At 34.8% G+C, this 11,670-nt stretch overlaps 1 protein-coding gene across 2 annotated transcripts; it reads left to right on the top strand.

The window, feature by feature from the left end:
* Positions 1-158: 158 nt before the first annotated feature.
* Positions 159-10,215, top strand: LOC117110674 (NAD kinase 2, mitochondrial-like). 2 transcript variants are annotated; one of them, XR_004445747.1, is made up of 9 exons: positions 159-673; positions 1,417-1,505; positions 2,378-2,629; positions 3,477-3,677; positions 5,016-5,111; positions 5,898-5,953; positions 6,519-6,696; positions 8,084-9,304; positions 9,512-10,215. XR_004445747.1 is itself a non-coding variant. In XM_033253444.1 (8 exons), exons 1-8 carry the CDS (start codon positions 335-337, stop codon positions 8,238-8,240), a joined length of 1,368 nt encoding a protein of 455 aa, XP_033109335.1. In that variant the 5' UTR covers positions 159-334; the 3' UTR covers positions 8,241-10,215. The 2 variants fall into 2 exon arrangements, 1 of the variants encoding a protein (XP_033109335.1); XM_033253444.1 differs by having other exon boundaries at positions 8,084-10,215.
* The last annotated feature ends 1,455 nt before the right edge of the window (positions 10,216-11,670 follow it).

Genomic DNA, 11,670 nt, shown 5'->3' on the forward strand with positions numbered 1-11,670 from the left:
GTTTAATAATTGAAAAATATGTTTTGTAGTAATAAAGAAGTTACTTTGCAAAATTGGTATCTCATTATTTATATAAATTTTAGTTTAAATATTAGTATGAATCTTTGTTATAATAGCCTAAACTCGGGTCATAATATGACATCCGTCGTCTGCTATTTCTCTTGATGACTTTTATCCATAAGTTGTGTTTACACATTTCGTTTCGACCTCGCGATTTGTATTACGAATTAAAACCTTGTTTTATTGTGTTTCAGACATCCAAGCATCATGTTGAGAATTGCATAAATACATCAAATACTCTCGAAATGGTTATATCCTTCCTTTGGAATAGACCATGTTTTGTTCTAGGATAGCAAAGAATTTCTTAGGCCCAAACTGCTCGACACTGCCGCGGTTGTTTTCAGGGTACCTCGTAGAGAAATTGATCAAGCAGCCACCCTTGCTGCTCACCGGAAGCTATCACGTGCTGACTGTTACTGGGCCTAGCAAATTTAGGTTGTCTAGATTGTACAATGTTATAAAACGGAGTTGCACAAATCAAGGTGAAAGAAATGATTTAAACATGGAAACAACTATGCAATTAAAGAGAGTGCTTGTTTTGTCGAAAATAACAAGATACGAATATGAACGCCAGCGACATGAAGGAATCTCCGAAAAGAAGCTGGAGAAATTAGTAAGATTAAAGGCAGTGGCTACTGTTACACCAGTCTTAAATTTATTATGCTAATCCAATCTATACATACGATATTAACATAAAATTAATATTAGGAATTAGTTTGAGACTGGTGTAACAATAGCTATCAATACATTTAATTAATGCATCGGGCCTCGGGGTGTTTACCAACCATTCCTAAAAAAACCAACAATCTCTTCATTTTTTAATTTTTTTCAGGGTGGAGCATTTTTCATTTGGCAGACCCACCCCAGACTATTATAGTAAGGCCTGTGCAGAGAATATAGGCATATCCTCCACTCAAAAATTTGGCCTAGGAATCCGTCTGCAAATTTCGGAATATAAAGGCCGATTTCCGCGCGGATTTTTGCCAGAAGTTAGGCTTTGACCAAATTTAATAAGGCAATTATGCAGCAATTACGATTCCGCGCACATTTTCTAATGCTTTTTGGCGCAAATAGAGCTGATTTTTTAGATATCCTCCGCACCAGTACAGTATGGGGGCTCTTGGAAATTTTAGTGCTTCTGGATTGCACCATGTAATAGCCTTGTTTTGGTATAATTATTAAATTGTTAGATTTTGAAAAAAGGGATTTAAAAACAAATTCTGATGGTGTGATTTTTGTGGTGGCTCTTGAGAGGCCGGTAAATAGAAATTGGTTAAAATGCAGTTATGTGCCGAACCCAAATAAACTAATTACAACATAGTTCACTTAATATCTTAATTTTTCATTAATTTTTAGCTTGCAGAGAGAGGTTCAGATTACAAGAAATTACTACAACGAAATGACATTCATCAAGGCAATATAAAACAGTTGTGTGCAATGCTAGAGTAAGTGATTCATTGAAAACAATGTTAAATTGTGTGTGATATCAAATTTAACAAACAATATCTACAGTAGTAGCCATGTGGCTAGACAGAATCTATGGATTTTTTTGGGTAATTTTTTAACATTGTATGTAATTTTTTAACACAGCATTGTTTGATAATTATATTTTCTTATATTCATTGGACAAAAAAATGAACTGTCTCAAAGAGGAAGCTCTCTGCTAACTCAATGAAAAAAATTGGCTAAAGTCAAATTTTTCTTTAGCCAAATTTTAATCAAATCAGAAACACAATTTAATCCAAGTAAGAAATATGCAAATGCCTTTTCTTCAAACTGCAGTATCCTCTCATCAAAAACATGACAACTTTACAGTCCATAGTCGTTCTGCAGGTTTACCAACTGTTTTAATTCAAGTAGGTAGGCATAATGGAGCTTGCCTAGTTTTGCCCTTGTCGAGACGTCCGTATATATTATACGCATGAATGATCAGGCAGTGTTTGCCCGTGCCCTAATCCGAAAAAAAAAAAAAAAATCGAGTATGGAACGTCAATTAGGTATGGCACGCACTAAGTGCAATAAAGTGTGAGTAACCCTAAATTAGGACCAGGAACCAAGGCTAACAAACGTCTTGCCTAAGGACACAAACAGTGTGATGAGCATCGGTCTTAGACCCCCGACCTTTTGATTGAAAGTCCAACACTGCACCACATGCTTGTTATCCTAAATCCAATCCATACATACAGTAACATCCAATCAGAAATACTGAAGGGATTTGTTTAAGACTGGTGTAACAATAGCCACTGCAATTATATTCATCTTTCAATCATTTTTGCTGTGTTTGTACATCAATAAAACTAACTTCTTTGTATTTCAGAGAGAATGGCATTAATTACAAAGTAGTTCAGAGAAAAGAATACAACGAAACGTGCATTGATTGGGCTGATCTGGTGATTTCTGCTGGGGGTGATGGTACATATTTGTCGGCTGCCAGTAAGATCCATGACGCCAAACCTCTCATCGGCATCAACACTGATCCAAACAACTCAGAAGGTCACCTGTGCCTACCAAACAAGTACTCAACAGATTTCAATGAAGTTCTTCAGAAACTAAAACAAGGAAAATTTAGGTTTGAATTTAAAACTGTGTCCACACTATCACATTTTCATTGACAAAAAACCTATTGAATGTCCATATATAGTCATGATGTGCCTATATATAGTCATGATGTGATGTCATCATTCCCATATTTAGTCATGTCACATGATAGTCTAGACAGGGCTTAGGACAATTGGCATATGAAAGTGTTACTTAACACAAATTAGGTTAACATTATTACTGTAGATTTAATATTTATCATTCTTCAAAAATATATGCATGTACCCTCCGGTTAAAATCTGGGAAAAGATTCAAATATTTGATTAAAAAAAATGCTCATTAAATCTTTATCAAGTATTTTCTTGATCAAAACAATTAAGGTTTTACTGATTTACTAACATTTTTTACTACAAAGATCATTAAATATTCTCCACTCAATATGAACAATACCAAAAGTCTCTCTAATTAAAGACCATGTCTAATTAAAGATCACTTTTCTGTGGTCCCAAAATATCGAACTTCTATTATTCTAATTATAGACCAGAAGCTGGTACTGTATAACACAATGAAAACCCTAGTCCCAATAGTGGTCTTTAGTTGGAGGGAGACCTGTATTTTATGTATTGATACGATACGATACTAAGCTTTATTGCAATTTTTATCATAAAAATTCAAGTTGAATAATAAACATGACAACACAGTACAAATACATCACTAAAAAAGGTACAAAACTCTGTCAGAAATATCAAAAAACAAATAAATAAAAAGAAAATAATAAATGAATAAAAAAAAAAATAAATAAAATAAACTAACATTAAACAATAATAAAATAAATCCTTTACTGTTTGTATTGCTTTTATTCCAATTGATATTGACAGGTGGAAGTGGCGACAAAGGATTCGTGTTACTGTAGACGGGGCCGTTCCATTAGAGCCGGTGGATTTACAGGACCAAAACCATCGGGATCAGCACTGGAAAATGCGAGAAAAAGCCAAATTAGAAACAACAGTACCTGGTCCACGTATCTTGCCTATCAAGGCTTTGAATGAAGTTTTTATTGGAGAAACATTGTCTTCAGTGTAAGTTTCCACTTAAAATTTTTTCCTCCAATCCTAGTGAAATTATGAATAAAGCTCTGTTCTGATCATCAAATTTTCTTTGACAAAACACTGTTGTATGCCCATATATAGTTATGATGTACCTATATATAGTCATGATGTGATGTCATCATGACCATATTTAGGCATGTCACATGTCTTTTTTTTCAAACAAAATTTGATAGTCTGTACATAGAGGTATTATTGAGAAGGAGATCACTCGGCAACAGTTCCCTTTGGCGCGACAAACCAATGTCTTCCCCGCCTTTTGATCGCGCGCGGGGGCGTATTACCGTATTATTAACATTTTTTTGTTAGCAACAGCTTTGCAACGACATGCTTTTGTATGCTTCAACACAGCAGTTGTGCGATAAACCATTTGATTTTTACTCATTAAATATCTTTAAAATTAACAATGTTCCCCTAATTGGATTTTTTCGGACTTTTAGTATGTTATTATGTGTGTATTTGACGAACAGATATCACAAAATATTTCTGTTATAATTACTTCTGTGTTCATTATAATTTTGTCTAAAAATTGACTGGTTTAACTAAAATGCTAAGGCAGCGTAAAACTGAAAATCACTCTGATTTTTCGAATAGTTAACCCTCGTTAACCATAAAATGACTTACTTTATTTTAATCCTCAATCATTTATTAATTAATATCTGTTAAAATTAGAATTATCGAATTTTATCCAATTTATGGAAATGGAAGTTGAAATATACTATACTTTTAAAGCTCATGTATGTTTCATTAAATTCGAAACTCTTTTTTGTGGAAAATATTAATATGTTTGATATTTCATGAGAGATAAATGTATCAGCTTCAAAATGGAAATGACTGCACAGCCATAGTGATTGGCTGTATGTAGTGTGCATTGAGAAAAGAAGGTGCTCTCCATTTTGCCATGTTCAATTTTTTTGGTAAACTTATAGCCTGCTGAGCATTTGATGGCAGGGAACACATCAGACTTCAAAGGCATCGCGCAAACGTTCTTCATGCACTGTGGCAGTTTTAATCTTGGTTCATTTGCATAGCGCTGCGTGCGCGTAGCTTTTTCGAGTGATCTTCTCAATAATACCTCCATGGTCTGTACAAGGCTTAAAGATGGAAAATAGGACAAGATGCAATGAACATGCTAATGCTATCACCCATGATTGGGTGTAACTGAGGGTGCCATTACAAGTGTCATTATGAAGCCACTTGTATTGTAGATTCCATCAAGCATTTGGCTGATTATGCATGAAAAATCTGTTATAACTTGTTACATGAAACTTCAGTTGGTGTGATACAGTAATGTTTTTATTTTCATTGCAGAGTGTCTTATTATGTAGTGAACATTGATGACGGTCCAGCAGAGAAGCAGAAGAGCTCAGGAATCACCATATGCACTGGTTCAGGGTCCACTTCTTGGTAGTTTATAAACATTCATTATTATTTTTTTTGGGTTGTGTGCGGCACCAGCGGGGTGGGGTGGGAAGTGTGGGCTTAAGGCCCCCCTCACCGGACAGGTCAACCCTTCCCGTTGCACAGAGCTCGTCAGGCAATCAGACCATAAAAAATATATAAATAGGCCCACACCAAGCCAACCCATGTCTATCACAGTCTGAGAGTGCCTTTTCCGGACATCCAGAGGTTCCCATTCTTAAAAAAATCTCATTTGGAAGGGGAATCCCCTTCTCAAACCCTTCTCCCAACTCGAGTCTACGAGCTCAAGTTCCCCCTGTCAGCTGTTGGACAGCTTAGCCCCCCCCCCCCCCCTCTTCAGAAAAAATATATCCTAGAGCTGCCACTTGTGTAAATAAACAAATTTGACAATATAATAGTTTTATGTTGTTCTTATACATCATTCTCATCCAACAGATGCTTCTGATCATAACCTACTGGTTGAAATTGGGAGTATACGATACTCTATAATCCAAATCTAATATAAGTTTATAAGATAAATAATCTTAATATCTGCCGGATTTGGGACCATGGGATTAATTCAATTCAAGGACTTTGTCTTGACTTTGTCAAAAGAAAAATACAAAATAAAAATTCCACTTTTCAATAGACACTTGTTAGCTTTATTAAATGTACATAGTGTTAATAAAAAAGGCACGACTTAAGACATGTGATTTGAAAGTTACCTTTTCCACTAAGCTACCAGTCTTCCATATATTTATATTAATTGCTCAATTATACTGTTTTTTTTAGGTCTTTTAACACAAACAAGCTTTCGTCTCAGAGTTTGCAAGAAATATTACGAATTGGTGAGAATCAATACTTGTTGCTGTAGTTCATAAGGACTTAGATATGTATGGATTAATTTTGATTCAGTGTGTTTCTTTTTCAACAAAAATTGAGAAAAAAAAAAGCCATCCTGACAGCAAGTCCACAACTCTTAATTTATATATTGAACTCATTTACATAAATAAACTTGATATATGTACCGTGTATACTCGCATATAAGGCAAGGGTTACAAAAGCAAAAAGACGATCTAAAAAAACAAGGGGTCGTTTATATGCACAACACGTAGAAATGTTTGATTTTTAAATTGACATGTTCGTTATATGTGTGGATCATCTGCAACACATGTTACTACTGAAATAAAGCTACTATCTATTTAAATGCGGGGAAATAAGATTTTGATGAACATTTAAAAGCCCATAAAATGGTATTATTTGGAAGATTGTGCTCCGTTTTTAGCCACTCAAGACCGTAAAAAGCAGCAAATCCGGGGTCGTTTTTTTAGCGGACCGCCTTATACCCGAGTATATTATTTATTAGAATATGTCCTAATTATTCAGTTACGGATATACTATTTTACCTCACAGTTAAGGAAGAAACTGGCTGCAATATACCTGAAAGTCAAGACTCGGTCAAGAGAATAGTAGACCGGTTCAACGATTCTTTGGTGTTTGACCCATCTGATGTCAGGATGGCTTATACTGTGCGTGATCCAGTTGTTAATAGAATCTTTGCAGCTGACTTTCCCAGGGGATTTGCTAAAAGGTAAATATTGTAAGCCCTCCCCCTTTATTGCTATTATATATCAATGACTGTTAATGATTAATTAAAGATTACTTCAGAATGCAGGCCATTTCCAACAACAATATAATAATAATAATAATAAAACTTTATTTAAATTTAAAACAGATTTTAAAACGCAATGAACACAAGGGATGGGGCTGTAGTTTTAACAATCTATTTTAGTAAAAACTGAGACTAAAATATTCCAACTTTAAAAATCTTATTCTTATAAACCTTATAGAAAAATCACCACTACATAGTCTAGAGACTAAACAGTGGCATAACAAACAGGTTTGAGGTCCATAGAAGGCTTCCTTGTGTGCCCACTATACCTGTCTCTTATACACATCTAGATGTGTATAAGAGACAGCAGCCATAGTGATTGGCTGTATTATATGGATTTCTTTGCTGTGAAACACAACAAGAATAATCCACAGAAAGCCAAGCACTTATTTCCAGGGCTGTCTTTATTGGTGAATTGGACCTGTCTCTTATACACATCTAGATGTGTATAAGAGACAGATTAATAACATGTAGCGTAGGAATGCGTCATCTACATAGAGCTGTACGCAATCAAGATTTGTCATCTGGAACCTCTTTTATTTCCATATTCTTTATTTTTACTTTTTTCTTAATTTTTGCTAGATGCACATATAGTGTATTAATTTGATTAGCTGTGTAAGTTATTTAAAGAACCGGTTAATGACTTGAAGAGGAGAGTTCTTGGGATAGGGTAGGGAGGGGAATACTTTGAGTAAGTAAGAATAATACTTGGGGTAATTTTGGAAAATATATGGGCTAAGTGAGAAGAATAACTTGGAGTAGGGGAGGAGAATTATAATAATAATAATAATAATAATAATAATAAAAACTTCATTTAACCACGGTAAACAATTGATCACCTCGATGGTGTTTTTCATCAATGCCATAACAGACATAATAATCAAACTTAACTAATGTTAAACAAAGAATAAAATTAATTACAGAAAATAAAAGGAAAACAAACAAACCAATCAAGAACAAAAATTACAAAATCAAAATACAATATTATTTGACTTTAATTTAATTCAAACAGTTTTTAAAACACAATAAACACAAGGGATGGGGCTGTAGTTTTAACAATCTATTTTAGTAAAAACTGAGACTAAAATATTCCACCTTTAAAAATCTTATCAGTAATTGAACTGAGAATTACGTTACCGTGTCTGAATCTGGACAAAAACCAGGAAATTCAGGGGAAACAGTATCTCCTGATTAGGCCTAGGAAATGGAATATGTTTTACTAAAAGAAGCATTCAGAAATGTGAATGATTTTAACCCACATGCCTTATACCAAGTAATTGTAAACTCTCATATTTTTATTTTGAAGAATCAGCATCAGGTCTCGTTGTTTTGATGCTTGCCTTGTCCTTGACAGCGGCTACTCCTTCATCTTCAATGATGGTGCCATGGCAACATTGGAAACTAGGGAAGAGGATGCATTGCGCACACTTGAGCTAATTGAAGAAGAACCAGATGATGAGTAAAGAATAGTCAAAAGAAGATAAATCCTATATATCATGCACTGTTTGGGGGCAGTTAAAGAATAGCATTATTACCTTAAAACATGGTTTCAGTTGGTAAAGATGAGGCAGAAGAGTTGGATGATGAAGACAATATATTTTGCATGATGGATTTTGTCAACAGCTAAAGATTGGTGAAACAGAGTTCATTTGATCGTAATAATATATAAGATAAAGAAGTGACAGACAGTTTATTGAATGTTATTGACCAATAGTTAAAAATACATTATTAGCCTCCCCAAAGGAGCGAAGCTCTAGGGGAGGCTATTGTTTTTTCCTATGTTCTTCATATTGCCGTCGTTTGTGTCTTTGTTGTTGGTCATTTGTTTGTATACCACGGTATCTAAAGTTTGGTAAGCCTGATTGGATTCAAACTTGGCAGAATGCAAGATGGTAATAAGAAGACGGAGTGTATTGTTTTTGGTACATGTGTGAATATGCTTTTTGCTCATTTCAATAATTATTATTTTACTAATAAGGTAATTTATGCTAGCTACCTCGATAACTAAAGTTTGGTAAGTCTGACTGGTTTCAAACTTTGCACAATGCATCATGGTAATAAGAAGATGGAGCCTATGGTTTATGGTACATGTGAATATGCTAATTGCACATTTGCATAATTAATATGTCACTACAGGAAATTTATGCTAAATACTATCATAACTCCCTAAGAAAATTTCTAATTTAGGTAACTGTTAGTTGTAGCCCTCTAATTACAGACATTCGGCAGCTGTTGACATATGTTGGTGTTAGTAGATGGCATATATGACGAGAGATGTGTGCACAAACTATGACCAAACATGCAAATACGGAAAACTAAATACTATTTACAAAAGTGAAATTGGGGATAATTTTATATATTTTATTCATGTTGTCGTCGTCGTTTCAAACTGATAGGTTTCAAATTCCTACTTATAAATTTTAAGAGAAAAATCACATCGTGGGGATGCTATGCTTTTATTGCGCAGAGTAAAAGTAGCATTTCTAGTTATTGATTGTGGTTGAAAAAATGTAGGCCTACTGTACAGGTTTGTGCAAAAGTGAAATTGAAAATTGGGGATAATTTTATTTATTTTATTCATGTTGTCGTCGTTTTAAACTGATAGGTTTCAAATTCCTAAATACATTTTCAGAGAAAAATCACATCGTGGGAAGGCTATGCTTTTACTGCGCAGTGTAAAAGTAGCATTTCTAGTTACTGATTGTGGTTGAAAAAATATAGGCCTACTGTACAGGTTTGTGCTTGTTATGGTGTATAGGAATATGTCAGTAGTGTCCTGTTAAGCATCCTAAAGGAATTTAATAATGAATAGTTAATTAAAAAAAATTTATACCAAAGAGTATGAGTTAAACTCTACCTTCATTTCTCTAAAACACCTAGAGGGATCTGTGATACAAGGTGCTATATGTGGTTTTATTCCAGTATTATAATGTTAGCGCCAACTTCAAATTTTAAACTTCCAGCAGTAACAAACCGATCAGTTGTCAGTTTGATGTCTGCATGGTAACCACTGTCGTTTGTTGTATTATTCTTGTCAACATTGTACTGTTTATTTTACTTTACTTTCTTTGCATCTTTTCTATTTATCTGGGTTTAAACTACAGTTATAAACATGAAGAATAAAATTCAATATTTGCTCACTTCTTATGCAAATTAAGTAAGTTTATTGGTCTGCAATTAAAACTTACAGTGAGAAAATATTTTGGTATCACATAATTGATATTGCATTGAAATTTGCCTATGTAGACCCTTAATAATTGGTTGGTACTATTAGATGGCTGTAAACCAGTGATAACTGTATTGTTTCAGGCTGTCTCATTGGAAACCTATTATTTGATGTTAAGTGAACAATTTAATATTTTCTTTGATCTTTTGAGGGTTTCTTTTACTGCAGCAGTATGCATTACAAGTAAATAAACCAATAATAATGATCTTATATTTGTTTTCTAAATGTTTTATTTTGTACCCAGTGGCAGCCCCAGGGGGTGCAAGCTCCCATCAGACAGCCTGAGCCCTTTAATTGACCACAAATCTTTGGAATAAAAAAACCCCTTTTTTAGGTAGTGGGTAGGCACAATGATAAAAGACAATTGAATTTCTTTTATTGCTGCAAGGGCCGTTTTGGGCCAATATCTGCACAAAACATAATTAAATGTCAAAAATACAACACAATTAGTAACTATGAATCATGGGGTAGAGACTTCATTCCACTAAAATAAGGTTGAAATGACCTGGCATACCCCACCCTAAACAAAATTACCTATCAACAATAATATTATATGCCAGCTTCATATAGTGCATATTATCCACAAGTTTTTTATGCGATTCACAATATTACCGAAGTTGTTGGAATGCATACTGTACTCATCTCCAGGGGCGGATTTAGGGGGGGGGCGGCCCGGCCCGGCCCCCCCCTTTTGGGAGGTAAAAAAAGAAAAAGAAAAAAAGAAAAAAAAGAGAGAAAAAGGAAAAAATGATGGCCAAGAATGCCTCAAATGTTATGTTCGGGCGTCTAGAACACAAAAATTTCGCGAACCCCCTACGACAGTGTTGTCTCAATCGGCCCAACTTTCGGCCCCCCCTTTTGGACATTTCTGGATCCGCCCCTGCTCTCCCTAGGGAGAATTTCATATTATAGCAACTTGTAATTAGCACAATGGCATTTGAGCCTACGTATACCAAGATCTAAAACTCTTATCTCAGGACACAAGCAGCATTCACAAGCAACAATTGCACCAACCGCTCCAGGGGGCTGGAAGCACCAGAATTTTAGCCAAAACTCTTATGAAAATAATTTCACAGCTGTCGTAAAGGGGGATGGGGGAGCTCTCCCTTTTTTCATTGCCTGAATGTTCCAAAGTCGCGAGTCTCCCAGAAACTGGACTGCCTCCCACAACCGGACAAAAATCCCCAGGAAAATAACCAATCTCCCCCAAATTAATTAAATCTGTATTTTTCCATACTACTGCATTACCATTTTATCATTTGTCTCAGGTGCGGATCCAGTAGGGGCGAAAACTGGGAACATGCCCCTCGTCCCCCGGTTTCACCATTAAATTTTACAATTTTAATCTATATCAATTATGTTTTGAAATAAGCACTTCTCGCTTATCTATTCTGAAAATGTTGTGCTCCCAGTTTGACAAATTCTGGATCTGCCCGTGTCTCATGGAAGTAATGTCGATTGGTGTAACCCCAAGCAGCGAAACAAAACATTAGATGTGCTAAAGAAACCTTGTTTAAACAGATCTGAAAATGACATCTTCCAACTTGGGATCTCTGCTTATGAATGTTGGTAATATTTTATAATATACCACAGAGCTATAATTACAGATGTATGCGAACATGTTATTGACTAGATATTACAATAAATGTGAAGCATGTGAACATAAT

This window comes from Anneissia japonica, unplaced genomic scaffold (assembly GCF_011630105.1).
Source record: "Anneissia japonica isolate Jap-2015-1 unplaced genomic scaffold, ASM1163010v1 scaffold287587_len645178_cov120, whole genome shotgun sequence".
NCBI lineage: Eukaryota > Metazoa > Echinodermata > Crinoidea > Comatulida > Comatulidae > Anneissia > Anneissia japonica.

Excerpts from the sequence above, each read along its gene's own strand:
- LOC117110674 (XM_033253444.1), top strand. The coding sequence starts at position 335 with ATGTTTTGTTCTAGGATAGCAAAGAATTTCTTAGGCCCAAACTGCTCG. Across the intron at positions 2,630-3,476 it reads CTAAAACAAGGAAAATTTAG|GTGGAAGTGGCGACAAAGGA; the intron begins GTTTGAATTTAA and ends TGATATTGACAG. Across the intron at positions 5,954-6,518 it reads GCAAGAAATATTACGAATTG|TTAAGGAAGAAACTGGCTGC; the intron begins GTGAGAATCAAT and ends TTTACCTCACAG.